Here is a 16,401-nt window from a genome sequence, read left to right on the forward strand (position 1 = left end):
GGCAGTCGGTCCTAGGACGATGGCCATGGCCTCCACTCAGCTCAATCTACTAAACGGCGTTTAGCAGCTCTGCAGTTTATCCTTCATATCCTTTATTATTATTTTTTTGTTCCACTTAATAAAACAGCAATGATAGCTGTGCTGTATCCAAATCTTCTCCAATGATTCCCTCCCCATAGTCCCACCAAAATCTTATAAATTCTGGCAAATTGAGGTGCCACGGCCTACATAGCGATTTCAATCCCAACAGAGACAGTGGCGGGTGCAAATTGCCAGCTAAATCTAATCAAGTTAATTTACGCAGTCGCACCCCATTCCGCAGTTCCCACTCGCATTACCCATTTCCAATCTCTCGATCCACAAAGTTGCCTCCAAGTTGAGCGCCAAGGCAAAGACAACGCGTTGGCTTAAGTGCCCGATGGCGACTCAATTTGCGGACCACTGACTCAATTAGCTAGGAAATAGGCGCTGGGACTGGGATAGGACCGACGCTGAGGCGTAGATCAGCTGTCCGTCTTCCATCAGCTGTTGGATCAGCAATGCCTTTGGCTATGGCTGCGGTTGTCACAGCGGTGGCTCCGAGTGTCAACTGTCGAGTGTCGTTTGTCGAGTGCTGAGTGTGTCATAATATCATTAATACTAATAATAATACTTTAGTTGGTGTGTGGCAACAACAACTACGAGTGCTACAGTTGGAGCCCAACAGGAAGGGGGGCATACATGGTTGGATGGATGGACGGATGATAAAACAAATCTAAATCAAAGTGTAACCAGACGCGGCTCTACAGAGCCGCCTTCCTTCGGTGTGTGGCAGTCACCTCTGATGCGTACCACAGAGCGGTGCGGTCAGTGCGGTACACCTTCAAGAAATTCGCGTCCATTTATCGATTGATCGGTAGTGCCCTGTTTTTGTTCGAGTGTCCAATAGTTGTGTGAGGTTCTTTGACAAAATGCATGTAGAGGAGCTGCGCGCCAGCCTACAGAGCTTTGGCTGGCCGGACTATCTGGTCTTTTGCATGATGCTGGCCATCTGCGCCGTGATTGGGGTCTACTTCTGCCTGCAGCTGCGTCGAGAGTCCCGCAAGCAGCGGGCCCACGGTGGCGCCGAGGAGGCGGCCAACAGTGCAGCCTCCTATCTGGTGGGCGGCAGGCAGATGAAGATATTTCCCATCACCATGTCTCTGATATCGAGGTGGGTATGAATTTGGGATGTCAAGTTTTCGTCGGATAGCCTATGGTCAATCGTATATCATTTATAAGTCCGATTTTCTAGATAGAATAAGCTCAAATTGCTTATAAAAATAAAGGCTTACAATTTCAATATACATATGAAATTAAACTCATTCAGAAAGTACCTTAAAAAGGATCGTTAGATCATATTAAGTCGTTCCTGATACAAGTATAAAATGAACCCAAAACGCAGATAGGCTTTCCCCATTTAGCTCCCAGTGATTTGGCGAACATCCCCATTAAGAGCATGCCGTTCCCGATCCCCCATTGTAGGTCGTAGTGTGCCCTAGTTTCTGCCTGTAGCGGCCGTCCGCTGGGGTTTATTTTTAGCAAACTCGTTCTCCTATCAACGCACCAAATCGGAATGTCTCATAATTAATAATTGGCCCGCAAAAGCTGGGCTCCGTGGATTGCCTAACGTCGCTAACGAACCAACTAACCCGCATGCAGGGCATTCAAATTGATGACGCTCAATTGCCTGCGCGACTGAGACTGCGACTGAGACTGAGACTGCGACTAAGATTCCGGACAATTTAAGCGACGAAGATGACATTGGTGCTAATTGAATTGTATAAAACGCACTTTGATCTCCCCTGAGATGACAGAGATCGACGACAGGCGACAGTACTATTGTGAAGGTCAAGGCAATTGGGAAACGTTGTACGGATACCTTCTCATGCCGAGCTGTTGTTGCAATTTTTACCACCAGCTTCATCTCCGGCATCACTCTGCTGGGCACTCCCACGGAGGTGTATCTGTATGGTGCCCAGTACATGTACATCATGGGCTCACTAGTACTGATGGGTTTCTGCATGTACTATTTATTCCTGCCGGTCTTCCATGAACTCAATCTGATATCCACGTATAAGGTAAGCTCCTCCGCCCTCCATCTTCCGACAGGACGTGGCCCGACTGACGGTTGACGGTCTCTTTGCAGTACCTGGAACAGCGCTACAATCGGAGTCTTCGTCTCTTTGGCTCCGTCATGTTCATTGTTGCTTCGGTGAGTGATCATTGCTTCAGTGCTGCATTGTTACGGTTTCTTATGAGATATCCCCTTTAGCTCCTTTGGCTGCCGATTGTGATCTATGTCCCGGCTATAGCCTTCAACCAGGCCACCGGGGTGAACATCCACATAGTAACGCCCATTGTTTGTGTGGTCTGCATCTTTTACACCTGCATCGGAGGCCTTAAGGCCGTTGTCTGGACGGATGTCATTCAAACCATCATCATGTTCGGCGCTATGGCTCTGGTGCTCATCAAAGGCACCCTGGACATCGGGGGACCGAGCGTCGTCTGGCAGAGGGCCCAGGAGACGGCACGCCTAGAGAGGCCCAACTTCACGCCGGACATCACCGAGCGGTATACCTTCTACTCCCTGGTCCTCGGCGGCGTAGCCCATTGGCTCAAGTCGAACGCGATCAGCCAGAACATGATCCAGCGCTACCTCTCGCTGCCAACCCTTAAAGATGCCCGCATCGCCATCTGGACCTTCATTGCCGGGGTGCTGGCCTTCCTCATGATCTGCGGCTACACGGGTCTCCTGATCTACGCCACCTACGCCCAGTGCGATCCCCTGGAGACGAAGTTGGCCAAGCGCAACGACCAGCTCCTGCCTTTGCTTGTAATGGAGACCCTAGGCTCGTATCCGGGTCTGCCCGGTGTATTTGTGGCCGGAGTTTTTAGTGCGGCCCTCTCCTCGCTCTCTACGGGACTCAACTCCCTCTCGGCCGTCGTTCTGGAGGACTTCGTGAAGACCTTCAGGAGTCAGCCTCTCACTGAGGGACAGACGGCCTTCGTGATGCGCAGCGTCGTCGTCGTCTTTGGCATCGTCTTCGTTGCGTTGGTCTTAGTAGTGGAGAAGCTGGGCGCTGTCTTGCAGCTGACCATCACACTCTCCTCGGTAGCCAATGGCCCGCTCCTGGGCATCTTCACGGCCGGAGTCATGCTGCCTTGGGTGAACTCCAAGGGAGCCCTACTCGGAGGCTTCAGTTCGCTGGTGGTCATGGCCTGGATGTGTGTGAGCGCCCAGCGAGAGCTGGTCACGGGGAATCTGGTGTACCAGCGGAAGCCCTACTCCACGATTGGCTGCAACTACACCTTTGCCGGCGAGCCGCGCAATTTTGCCAGTCTGCCGCTCGACGGTGCCTTCAGGTGGGGTCTCCTTTTTTACAGATTCCCTCACTCTTAATTTAATGGATCGGTTCTTTGTTATTTCTGCAGTCATGAGGCCTCCAGTGGACCCTTCCAGCTATATCGCATCTCGTATCTCTACTTCACCCTCTTTGGGGCACTGTTGACTATCGTGGTGGCCCTCGTCACCAGTCTGCTGCTGCGGGAAACGGACCTGGACGCTGTGGACGCGCGGCTGCTTACGCCCTTCGTCCGCCGCTGGCTGGAGCGACGTCGCCACAAGCAGTCACAGATCCCCTCCAGGACGCCAGATGGACTCGGACTCAAGCACAAGGCCACACAGGAGACGGCAACGTGAAGCGAATGGTGAATGGGTGGATGGGTGGATGGATGGATGGATGGTGGCTGACCAGCGGGTGGATGAATGTTCCTTCGGTAGCTTAGCAAATATTTAAAATAAAACACAATTCATAATTATTTGGGCTTTGTACCGGAGAAATGGGTTCAAAGCAGTTGTGCTTTGCTATCCTCTGTACATAATTAGAAAAATGCCCGCAGTTATTGTACCATTCCTGGAGATGAACCCGGAGCCAGAGCCGGAGCTGGACACCGACCCAGACTCAGACCCAAACCACTATCCGACCCGAGAAATCAAAGAGCTGGCTACCCAAATAGAAAACGAAAAGGAAAAAAAACAAAAAGGGGGAACCCGCTTTCAAGTGCCAGGCACGAGCGATTGAGTTTTGCGTTACTCTCCGGGCTGGGGGTCACTCTTTCTCTCTCTCTGGCTCTGGGGTGGATGGGGGCTACCCCAAAAAGGTTCCACATTAGTTTTACTTCTGCCATTAATTGAGTATTTACTGCGTTTGCATGTGTGGTAAAACTATTCTACGCCTTAGGTCGCCGTTCCTGGACCTGGTCCTGGTATTTGTATGTTTAGGTCGTTTATGCAGCAAATTGAATTGTTAATGAGCTGACAAATGTTTGCAAAATTAGTTTCTGTCCCAACCAGGGACCAACCCGGGATCGATGAGGAAGACAACCAATGGGCTGAGGGGCGTCTCTTCAATCCAAATCCGCTTGGTTCTTCAGCTCTCTGCAGTCCTCTTAATTAGCCGACTGCAAAAATAATTTTGCACAAAAGACAACGGCAAAATGTCATCAGAATGCATAATGACAGCCTCCGAGCTGGGCCTTTGGACAGGTGCAAATCTCGTCAAAGCGTGGTGGGGAGGGGAGGGGAGATGTGCTGCATGCGGCACAGGTGTGCACCACCTCGCGGCATTTTGAAAAACTATGTTGTATGCATGGCCAGTGACAGGAGCATGAGTAGGGACTGGGAATGGGAATGGGACTGGGACAGGGACAGCGACAGTTGTCATATGGGTGGATTGTTTTTTGGCCAGGGCAGGAAACGGATGTTAGCAGCGCTAACGTGCCATCCGAGCCGAGCTGCCGAGCTGCCACTACCAGCAACAACTACTGCAGCAGGTCCTGGCCAACAGCGACAGCCACAAAGGGCAAACAACTCCTCGCTCTGTTAACTTGTTTATGTCGCCGTGTTGCTTTTGTGTTACTTTTTATGCTGGAATATAATTTGCCCACTCCCTTTACTCACTTACTCTCTCTCTCTCCCCCTCTCTCTCTCTCTCTCTCTCTCTCTCTCTCTCTCTCTCTCTCTCTCTCTCTCTCTCTCTCTCATTCTCATTCTCTCTCTCTCTCTCTCGGCATAGAGCATATGTGTTCTGTAAATGCCCTCGGCCTGGAGTTTATCGCTGATTTGGTACCGTATATTTTTCAGAAAAGGATCTGCTCTAAAGAGGAAAATTCATTGTTCCTTGAGAGTTTCATTTGATAAACATTTTCAATCGCTTTTTTATGGTGAAACTTTGATCTCTTTTATTCTTCGATATTGCCATCTTCGGCTTATTTCCTTCTGAAAATTGATTTCTTTTAAAAAAGAATATCTGGCTGTTCCTCTCTAAGAAGTATTTCTAATGGGTTTATTCAATGATCTTCTGTATTTTTTGCTGATCGGAGACAAATTATGTATTTTAGGGGGAACTTTTATTTAAAATTCATATTTCTTAAATCTATTGCTATTAATTTTCTTGATTCCATGCTAATATTTTCCTTCTGTATCTATACATTCCATGATTTCTGAAATTCATTTTTCTGGATTCCTTCTGGGTTCCGGTATAGTTTTTTGCAATTATTTTCTTTGTAATCTGTCTCTATGACTTTTTCCGATCTTTGATCGACCTGCGAAAATGTTCCATTTGAGTCCATCTCTGATCTAGGAGTACGAGTATCTGCAAATGACAGTATCCATTCCACTCCTCCCATCTTTCTGTTAGAGCATTACATCCACAGCTGTACCTGTGGGACATTTCTGCGAACAAAGCCACTTGACATGTAGTTCGCCACCTCCGATCCCCTGCCTGGCAGCTGGCACTGGCGACTGGGCCTCCAGCCATATAAATGCCAGTGACAATTTGCAACGGGTCCCTGCCCCATTTCCCCTGCCCTGGCACTGCCCTGCCACTGAAGTGTAGTTTTTTTTTGGAGAGCAGGCACAAAAGTCATTTTTGATTGTTTTCATGAAAATGAGCATAGAAAAATTATAATTAAAATTCATATGGAAATTGTCGGAACAACGAAATGGAGTAGAGAACAATGGGCGACGGGTGGGGGTGCTGTAGTTGTTGCTGTAGTAGTTGCCGGCAACCGAAAGATTCCATCTGAAAGGACCCAAGAAATGCATTGCCCGAAAGGTAGAGGAAGAGGGGATCTGCGGGTTTATTGTTTGTGGGGAAACATAGGTTCCACACTCACTCGGCCCCACCTTGCCCTTACCCTTATCCTCATACAATCTTTTCCCGACTGCCAAAACAATGTCAGCTTACAGAACTAGAAGGAAAGCGGGGCTCTACCTGGGCTCTCCACACTTCCACAATGGTCCAGGCCGAGGACCAACCAGGCCCAGGCCCAGTACCAGTACCAGTACCAGACCCTGGTAGCCGGCCAAACGCATGCCGGCTGCTCATTTTCTTGTTGTCGTTTCATTTTTGGCACTTTTTGTGCGATAAAATATTTAATTATATTCGGCAGCTTCGTTTGTGCATTGTGCGGTCTGCCTTTGGCCCATTACCTTGGGGAGGATATGGAGGATGGGGTCTGGGGGCTGGGGGCTGGAAGACGGAGAATGGAGGCCGGGGCTGGAGTGCTTTTGAAATTACATTTCGAGTGGCTGCCCGAGAGTATGCTATTAACATGATTCCGCCTTCCGCTTGGGCTTTTATTTCATTCGAATACAGAAATCTAATTCGAATTCCATCGCATCTGCATCTTCAGCCAGTGGCTACTGTGGTGGCCGCCGTTGTCGTTGAGGTGGTGGTGGTGGTGGTGGTCGTCGTCGTTGTCGTTGTTGGGGTCGTCGCCAGTGGCCGCTTGACTATCGTTATCCGAATGCAGCCAGCATGATCCACATGCTCGCCAATGGGTGCTGCTCTAACTCCAAGTCCAACGCAGGCGAGGCAAAGCAGGGCCAACAGGAGCACCACGAAGCGGCACTTTATCGTCCTCATCTCTTCAGTTTGAGTGGAAAACTGATGGCGGCTCTCGCTCCGGCGATTGCTTTATAGAGAATATGTCCCATCTTGGCCAGCTAAATATGAGATGGACAGGGGTTTCCGTTCAATTGACTGAAACAATAAACAATCGGGTATGCTGTATCAACAAATGTGATTACAAATTGCAGCCTCACCTCACCTCAGTCATGGGTCACGTGCTGCGCTTCGTTCTGCTCTGTTCTGTTCTGCTCTCCTCTCCCTGATCCGTTCTATTCAGATAAAGGCAATTTCGCTAATTCCTACTAGCTTTATTCGCATTATTCCGATGATAATCGAATAGAGTACACTAGTTCTATCAGGTTTGCGGTGAATTCAATTATTCATCTACGCGAGCTTTTATATAGAGATCTTGTGAAAAAATCTTCTTGACAGATCGATGCGTTTCGAGGCCTTAATGTACTGGAAAAGCGTTTCAAAGTATTCGCGTGGGTAATTGAAAGAGCCAAAGATGCTTTTATAAAATCGTGACCTACGAGTATAAACATTGTTCCATTTACCCAAAAGGTATTTAAAGGTATTAATATTATTATTACTAGAGGGCAAGCACATGTGCAGGATCCAAAAAATTTGTATATAACAGAGAGATATTTTATTATATATTTTATTAAAATATATAATAATATAATAACAGTATCAACGGCATTTTTTGTCCATACGTAAATAATTGTAGGCGTTATAGCGGATAAGCAACACCCAAAAAATGCTGACATTAACATATTTCGATTTGGGTGTCTGGTCTGTCTCTTCCGTTCAATTATCTCAGTATTTTTCTAACTTTTCTAATTCCTATGACTTGGGAGAAAGGAAAGCTTGCTATAATAATATCAAATCAAACTATTGATTTTTGCTGTGTGACAGTGCTCTGTTTATTCTGAAGCTAATGTGCTTATACAACAAAGGTACGGGGTCATATTAGGGGTCGATCCAATCTCCGTATCCAAGGTTCTGCTACCCCGAGGAGGCTGTGGTGCTGGGTGGTGGTGGCGGCGGAGCACCACGTGGTGGCGGGGAACCCGTCGAGTTGCGATGGTGGCCCACACCCAGTAGTCCCTGGCCCAGGCCATGGCTCACTCCGGCTGCCGACAGATGCTGAAAGAGAGTGAAAATTCGGTATTAGCTAGGTACTGGAACTACTTATGGCTTTTATTCACCAGCAGACAGCAGCTTAGGACGAAGGCAAACAGCAGATAGAGACGCATCTTGATGGAGCTCAGGCGGTTCAATGGATGGCATTGGCTTCGAGGCTGCCGCTTTTATGGGCCGACCGCTCTCTATGTCACACCCACCGTAATTGCACTTGCAATTCAAATGACACATTAAAAACCTAATTGAGGTGTTGATTATGTAATAATATTATTTCAATTGTGAACCGCAATTATCATGTGCACTGAAGCCGAGACCCTCGCTCTGAAAAACTGGCTCTAAACCGACGTGGGAATGGGTCTCGGTCTGGGTCGTGGTCGAGGTTCTTGGTTCTGGGAATGAATATTTTTAGTCACCTTTTAATGTTTATTATGTTAAATGTAATTATATATTGTACTCAGTTTATCATTCCGATTTTTAAGCACAGCGACCAATACAGCCTTTCTTTGTTGAGAAATAATCGAAGTCTTCAAATTATATAACTTTTATACAAATCTTAGTTGGAAGACTAGAGCAAAGCCCTGACTCGACCTGGGGCACTGAGGGTAGTGGGAGCCTAGCAGGGACCTGGGATGAAGTTCGGGTTCTCTTCCTGGAGGGTACAATATTCTCTCGTGTATAGACGGTGAGCTTTGCCTTCGTGATTCAAATAATCTCCAATTTTAAGATGCAAAAATTAAATAATAATATTGGTATAATTAATAATAGTTTGCAATTTGAAGGACTTAAAGTTTTACATATCGCTTGAGCCCAAGAAAGAAGATGCAAGCAATAAGAATATTGCCCATTATTCCTAAGAGTACCTTCTTCGAAAATTGTATTTTCACCCACAAGACTAGAACCTTAAATAAATATGCATACATTTATATACATACATGTTGTATTTATTTATATATCGCTATAAGCCAGCCGTCGATGGCCACCATGACAGGGAAACCGCATTAGCCAGCCACTCAGGCACACGTCCCTATCAATAACGTATAGTAATGCCAAACTAATGAAAAGTGTCCCACAATTGATGTCCCTGAAAGCTATAAGCCAGTCGTGACTTGTCGTCAGACATTTGATGAACTGCCAGGACATGTCTGGTGCTTGGCTGGTCCTTGGATTGGGATTGGGATTGGGATTGCGATTACGTTCGAGATAAGCATAAACGTGTCGGGAAACTTTTATTGCCAGTTCCGTTCCTTTTTCCGTGGATCAGTCATCCCCATTCCCTAAGAAGGTGGATGGATGAAATCATGTAACTGAACTTTGACAGATTTGGCAGGGAGGCACAGCAGTCATAAACTACATTATATGACACCGCAAGTAGCAGCAGGTAAGAACTTGAACTCGAACTCCAAACAGGACAAACAGAACACGAGGGGTGAAACATAAAAAGCTTGAGAAACGAGGGGGAATCCATGGCCCACTTTTATTGGATTTTTATGATAAGCTCTCCGACAGGCAGCGAGAAAATCTTTGTTCCATTCTCTGTACTCTCATACCTACATATTTTTAATATTTTTGTTATTTGGGGATGATTCGAAAAGCACTTTGGGCGCAAATTGCAGCTGTTATCGCTGATTAAATGGCTCTAACAACGAAGAATAGGAAGAGAAAGAGAGTTCCGATAGCCATGATAGCCATATATTGCATACATATATCCACCACACAAATTGCAGTGCAGTGCGGGATAGTATCTGGCGACTGGCAATTGTCTAAGGGGCACAGACAATGCAAATCAAACAAACAATAAATTGAATCAGGATACATTGTTGAATGTAACAGATAGGTTTGGGCGAGCATCCGGCGACAGTGGCTCGTGCATCGTACAAGGCAGAGGCATGCACATCCTAGAGGCATTAAGGATATCCTTGAGTAGATGCAATTTTCTAACCAATATAATTCATAAATTTATTTTCAATCCTTTCCGCACATAAATTTTCATATTATGCACACACACATCGGTCACCCAGTCACCACTTCTCGTCCCGCTTCCACAATTCTTTCAGGCCTATTGTCCTGCCATGTCCTGTGTCCTGTGCGAGTGTCTGTGTCTCTCTCTCTCTCTCTCTCTCTGTGTGTATGTGTGCATTATTATTTGTCGTCGTGCTTGTCATTATTTATATGGGCAGGCGAGAGATAAGTTGCTGCAATTGTGGCCCACACACAGGGACCCACCTCAAGCCACATCCTACGCCCATCTTCCCGGCAGGATGCAGTCCAGGTCCTGGCAATTACACAATCCTCACAGATACTCCCAGAATCAGAAACAGAAACAGGCCTAGAGATGTCCTCCCTCTGTGTTAGTGCGAGTGCGTCTGTGTTCAGTTTGTTGGCCCAAAATTTTGATTTATAAATGCCAACACCGACCCGGTCGCCCGTTCCCTCCCTTCCGTGGCCTCCTACCTTCTGCCCCGTTGGCAACTCCTGCCCCAGGAAGTTGCAGTTACTTTTGCTGACAAACGTCCCCAGGTCCTGGCTCAGCGGAGAGTGCAACTCAAGTGGCCATTAATATATCAGTTCAATTCATATTTGAAATTTTGCATTTCCTACCAGGACGAGGCCTGCCTGCCTGCCCTGTGGACCTCGGCACAGATCCATGTCCAGTTGCCATTGCCCTCAGCCCCTAGCCCCCAGCCCCCATGCCCACGCATACGATTATGATTTGTGTCTTACTTAATGCACAGACGCACCAACTTTTGGGGCACTGAGAGAATGCGAGAGGAGCTTTGCAGAAAGAGGAGATGGCCCCAGATAGCCAATGGCCTTTCGATCATCTCGGATCACACCGGAATATCTGTGCAAATATTTATTGGGACATGCACTGGGTACCTTCCTTCATCGAAATACATAAAAAGAATGTTATATCGTGAGATAAATTATGTATGCAAATTTACTGCGAGTATAATGAATGAATTTGAGTGAAATTTCATTATTTAACTAAATTTAAGTTTAAAAAAAACTATAAAAGTATGACTTCATTTCGTTCTTTTAGCGATGATAGATATTATTTAGACTATCTTACTGTTGAATAGTTTCATATCCATTCATATTCATATGTAGGCTTGAGATCTTTATACTTTTGCGAGAGATACTATTTCCCCGCCCTGTGCCAAGGCTTATTGTGCTTATTGTGCAGTGAAGAAGATGGCAGCTGCTCTTGCTCTTTTCTCTGAGTGCATCCAGTGCATTGGCAAGCTGAGTTGCTGGCCCCGTCTCAATCTGATTGATTTAGAATTCCAATTGAGACTGCATGAAATATGTTTGCTTCGTGTCTGGCTTCTGCCTGATGTCGGCTGTGACTCCTTCCTGACCTGACCTGTTTCGCTCCCTGGTCCCCGGCTGTCCTCCGGTCCTCCACATTTATGCATGGGCATATCCTTTTGCGAAATTTGCATTTTCCAACAATTGCAAACGGCAGCAGCAGTAGCAGCAGCAATAGAACGAGGAATAGCAGCAGCAGCAGCAGGACAACGACAACGACAACGACGACGACGACGACTTATTGGTATTTCATTGATTTATGACACTTGTGAAACAATTTGGAAAATCACAGATTAGCAGCCAAGAGCCAAGAGTCTCGAAGCCGGCACTAATTACACCCTACGGCTCATTGGCCCGGCACCTTTGCTCCGCTCGGGGCTCGGGGCTCGGCTTTGGGGCTCACCTTGGAGACAGAAAACCTCTTAGTGCATTGCCAGAGGAACGGGAAGATTCTTTGAACTTTGTCATGTAAATGGGTCCAGAGCTGGGAATTAATTGCACACCCCGAGTGGAGTGTACGTGAACCGGTCCTAAGTAGAGGGCACGCTGCCAGTGGAATATTTTACGTAAATACGAAATAAAACTAAATAAATTCCCAGCATTTTATTTGTTGGCTTTTGCCTTGGTGTATGAATGAGTGAGGATGAGTGGTGGGTTGTAGGTGGCGGCTGGCGGCTGGTGGCTGGTGGGTGGGGAGTTCTTCTATCAATCATGCCTATAAATCAGAGCTTTTTGGAAAAACTCCTAGTTTTATATTCATACTGGTCATATTCTTTGGCTGTTCTTTAGCTTCGGCTATTTCATTACCTTGAATCCACTAAAACTTGATTGAACCATCAATAATCTCAGTCAATAAATAATGTTTAAATTGCATCAATAAGTTTTTGAGTTGTTCCTTTCAATCAATGCCAAGCATGTACAAGCAAGCATTACGGGCTATTATCATTCAAAATGAGAAACATTTCCATGAGTACTACAACATCAATTACAGCATAATCATCATCATCAATAGGTGTAGAGCATCAGCAAGTGTCGGACAGACCGAACAGCCCCAGAATGAATGGAATGGAATGGAATGGCTCCTTCATCATCATCTCCATCGTCCTGAGGCATTCCCTATCAGAAGTTGAGACCTGCCTCGAGTGCAGTGGAACAATTGAACTTTCCCCTTGCCACATCTTCAGCCCCCTTCCGACCGGGCATCGTCTTTGCCAACTGCGACTCCAACTGAGATTTATATGTCAGCAAAAAGAGGGACGGGGAGGGCATCCCCTTTGTACGGCTGTACGTGCAGTGATTAGCCTACCAGGCTACAAACGATTTGTTGCATGTTGTTGCAATTGATTGTTGCAATTTCAATTTTGAATTATGAGGCTGCCTGCCAAAGGGGCCAAGGCACTGCCATAGCCCATTGCACATTGCCCACTTGCATTACCATTGCCTTTTGCAGCCTTGCGTCCGTTTCCGTTTGCCACTCTCTCTCTCCCACTCTTTGTGGGAGATGTGTGGGTGGGTGATGTTTTGCATGTTAAGCCTCAGTTTTCGGGGACTCTGGCTCTATGCAATGTGTTGCAAGTTGCATTGGCAGCGTCATTCAAGTGTTTAGTGATTTATTGAATGCCGTTAGAGTTGTTGTTTCTGCTGTTATTGCAGTGGCACTGCCACTGCCATTGTTGCCTTGCATCCAGCATCCAGCATCCTCTGTCTCTCTGCTGCTTCCCTGTCTCTCTGCTTTTCTGTCTGTGCTCCTCTGAGATTAGCACAATGGCTTTGAGCACTTTTGACAGCCAAGATTTGTTTATGCCCGGCCAGACTCTGCCTCTGCCCGTTCCAGGAGTCTGAGAGATGTCCTTATCTTGCGGCATGTCTGGGGTGGGGGATGGCCAGGGGTCTGAGGTCTGGGGTCCGTGATTCATGTCTTTGCATATTGGTAACAAATTTGTGGTAATTGATTTGAAATTGATTAATTAAGTCTCCCCCTTTCTGTCTGTCTGTCTCTGTGCATGTGCGTATGCGACTGTGGCTCTTTAAACGTTTGCAGAAGCAGCCTCAGCCTCAGATCATGTCTGTGGGGAGGAGAGGAGGAGCAGACCTCCAAAGCCCGACATTTAACCATCAAGCGTCAAACCCATCAACCGCATGCAGCAGCCACAAATGGCGGCATCGTCGTCAGCCTGCCACATTCTGTAGCTCCTGCTGCCACTCTGCTCTCTATGTATGTGTGTGTGTGTGTGTGTTTGCCACCAAGTGTGTGTTGGAGTGCGGCTCAGTGTGTGTGTGTGTTAGACCGGCTTGTTTGAACGCTATCGACACGATTTTGACATATTGAATAACAGTAAAATGTTGCCAACAGCCAGACAACATGACAGACGTCTGGCTCCAGGACCAGAGCTCCTGCCTGTGCTAACGCCCCTGCTCCTTTTCCTGGGTTGTGGCTCCTCTGGCGCGCATGTTTGTGGCTGGCATTTTGGCAGCCAGCTGCCAAATGGTGCATATGGGCCACAGGCCACACACAACGAGGCAGAGGCACCCGTCGCCCGGAACCAGTCATAGCCAAAAATATGCCAGAATCCCTTCCCTTCTCTTTCCTCTGACTCTATGTTTGAGTGTGTTGACATATGGCCTCTGCCCTGGCGGGCTACAGGGTGTTAACATACATCAAATATTGACAGTTTGCTTAGATCACACTCTGCTCCCGCACTCCTGCACTCCAGGCACCAGACTCCAGACTCCAGACCCCAGGTCCTGGCCCTCGTCCTCACTGTGGGCCTGCAATCAATCCCTGCACCACAAGAGTGTTTGGTTCTCGCAGCGTGGCTGTGTGCGTGAGGCGCAAAACTGTTGCATACCGAAGGGCGCTGCAAGGCATTGTCTGCTCGGCAGCGGATTGATCGAAAGATATGGAAAATATAGCAGATATAGAGCTGTTCTCTACTCAGTCCGTCCCGTCCGAGTACTTTGACTAATGCCCTTGTTATACCTCGCTCCTCATGGGTTACACAGGGTACATCGTAAACGGGAAAATACTTGTAGATGGAAGAGCTTTCAACCTTAAAGAGTTTGAGACATATTTTTTTGTGATCAGCATTAATTGAATCCCTTCGAGCTTAAGACCAGAAAAACCCATGGATGCGTTCTATGTCCTATGATATTCCCAATTTAAAAGGTACGAAACATTCATTTAACTACTTATTGTGTTCCTAAACTATATATATAACGAAACCTGACATAAAAAAAACAAAAATGTTTCCATTAATATTTAAAATTGTTTTGTCTTATACATACATACTCGTATACCAAAATAAATTAGGATTTAACAAATGTTTAGTATTAAAGATCAATGTACAATGTCTGAATATTAGAAGATTATAATACCCTAATGACTAATACCCAAAATATAAGTAAATCTTATAGCACTAGGATAAATAAACAAATACATTTAATTCTCGGATTCACTACGTTTCTTGGTGTTTTTTATAGACATCATTGTCGCTGTATTTCGGTTTTCTCTGTTTCCTCTTCATTTAGGGTTCCCTTGCGGAAATAAATCTGCGCCTTAGAGTTTTGTGGTTATGATTTATCAATGCTTTTAACTGCAGCCAATTGGGGTGTTGCAGGGACAGTGGTGGAGAGTTGAAAATTTGCATAAGATGCTGCTTCCTCTTCCAGCAAATGGAAAATGTCAATCGAGGCTGCAGTCGAACGGCGGAAGGAGCCCCCTGTCATGATTAATGGCTGTGATTTTTTCATATTATCCGCCGAGTCTGAAATTGTAATTTAATTTAGAGGCAGCCCAGCCCATTCGCCCATTCGCCCACTCTACTGCCTCCGCCAAGGGCTCTATGCAAATGAGCAGCTTTGTGTTTTAAGCCAGGACTAAGTGCGAGAGGGGTCCCAGGGCCCTGGGCCCAGAGACAATTGTCAATTGCATATCCTTTTCGCATTAATATTTCATTAACAACATTTGGCGGAAGTTTGATCTTCTGCATCAATGGTTTGTAAAATTGACTTGCTTCAAAAACAGCAACAACAAGGCAACAAAGTTTGAACTCTGTTGCCATCACCCCATCGACACACCCACAACAACCACAAGGACAGCAAGTGGAGAGGAAGGCCAACCTTGGATGCTCTTGCGGGTACGTCGTACACACATATATGAGATGTCCTTCGATTTCGATAAGCTTTGTCTTAGTTATATACATAGTTGTAATATTTTAAAATCAAGCCTGTTTTTTGTCCCTTTGGACCACGAATTCCAATGCTCTTGCTGTACGGGCTCTGCACCACTTCCCTCTCTGTTTTTTAAGCGTCTAATATAGTTCATAATACTCTCGGAAAGGGTATTAAAACAAGGACAATGTTGCCTTATTAGATTAATTTCATTTGAGTTTTATTTTTTGTGGCCGGTACTCGGTTCTCGGCTCTCAGCTCTCGGCGTAATCATCCTGTTGATTCAAAACAACGTCGGGTGCTCGCCCCCTGCACCATTTTCATTCCCCCTCTTACCATCCCTGCCACCACCTCTGTCGAGTTATGCAAATTTTTCCTTTTCCATCTATTCCCGTTCTGTGCTGTTTTTGGTTTTTTTTTTTTTTTTGCCAACCCTCAGACAGCTCTACTTTCAATTTGGCTCCGCGCTGCTCTGCTGTAATTTTCATTATTTATATTTTTTCCATTTTACTGATTATGATTTAAAGCCGCGTCCTTGGTTCCATCCACTCCCATTCCTCCTTCCTCCCCATCGCACTGATTGCCGCGTATCAATTTCGCCAGCAGTTTGCCAATTTTTCAAAAAAACTCTGCCGCTCCGCTCCACAATTTTAAATAAGCCATTAACCGCAGTGGCAGAACAGGCTACGGGCCCGCCAGTCGCCAGTCGCCAGTTGCCAGTCGCGGGTCGCGGATCGAAGTTGGGGGTCGCCGATGTTCAATATATCACAAGAAATTTAAAGAGGCCACATTTGAGGCGAGGGCGGTTCGAAGGACTCGAGTAAGATATATGTAGAAAGAG

At 46.5% G+C, this 16,401-nt stretch overlaps 2 protein-coding genes and 1 long non-coding RNA gene across 3 annotated transcripts; 1 reads left to right on the plus strand and 2 right to left on the minus strand.

Annotated features, from left to right (window-relative positions):
* The first annotated feature begins 651 nt into the window (after window positions 1-651).
* Window positions 652-3,820, plus strand: LOC6597660 (sodium-coupled monocarboxylate transporter 1). Its single transcript, XM_026993501.1, has 5 exons — window positions 652-1,192; window positions 1,940-2,099; window positions 2,168-2,233; window positions 2,294-3,384; window positions 3,454-3,820. The coding sequence occupies exons 1-5, from the start codon at window positions 951-953 to the stop codon at window positions 3,719-3,721; spliced, it is 1,827 nt and encodes a 608-aa protein (XP_026849302.1). The 5' UTR covers window positions 652-950; the 3' UTR covers window positions 3,722-3,820.
* A 2,811-nt stretch (window positions 3,821-6,631) lies between these two features.
* Window positions 6,632-6,950, minus strand: LOC6597511 (fe-S cluster assembly protein DRE2). Its single transcript, XM_002022657.2, has one exon. The coding sequence runs from the start codon at window positions 6,948-6,950 to the stop codon at window positions 6,714-6,716; it is 237 nt and encodes a 78-aa protein (XP_002022693.1). The 3' UTR covers window positions 6,632-6,713.
* An 882-nt stretch (window positions 6,951-7,832) lies between these two features.
* On the minus strand, window positions 7,833-8,199 carry LOC6597512. The gene is made up of 2 exons (XR_003409203.1): window positions 8,147-8,199; window positions 7,833-8,084 (listed from the first exon to the last, which is right to left on the minus strand). It is a non-coding gene; the product is annotated as an uncharacterized LOC6597512 (long non-coding RNA).
* Between the last annotated feature and the right edge of the window lie 8,202 nt (window positions 8,200-16,401).

The sequence above is a fragment of the Drosophila persimilis genome, unplaced genomic scaffold (genome assembly GCF_003286085.1).
Source record: "Drosophila persimilis strain 14011-0111.01,24,50 unplaced genomic scaffold, DperRS2 tig00000841-arrow-arrow-pilon, whole genome shotgun sequence".
In the NCBI taxonomy this organism is placed as follows: Eukaryota; Metazoa; Arthropoda; class Insecta; order Diptera; family Drosophilidae; genus Drosophila; species Drosophila persimilis.

Bases quoted from the DNA above. Each gene is read 5' to 3' on its own strand.
- LOC6597660 (XM_026993501.1), top strand. From the start codon at position 951: ATGCATGTAGAGGAGCTGCGCGCCAGCCTACAGAGCTTTGGCTGGCCG. The intron at 2,234-2,293 runs GTGAGTGATCAT...TATCCCCTTTAG, and splicing joins TCATGTTCATTGTTGCTTCG to CTCCTTTGGCTGCCGATTGT. The intron at 3,385-3,453 runs GTGGGGTCTCCT...TTATTTCTGCAG, and splicing joins CCGCTCGACGGTGCCTTCAG to TCATGAGGCCTCCAGTGGAC.
- LOC6597511 (XM_002022657.2), bottom strand. From the start codon at position 6,950: ATGAGGACGATAAAGTGCCGCTTCGTGGTGCTCCTGTTGGCCCTGCTT.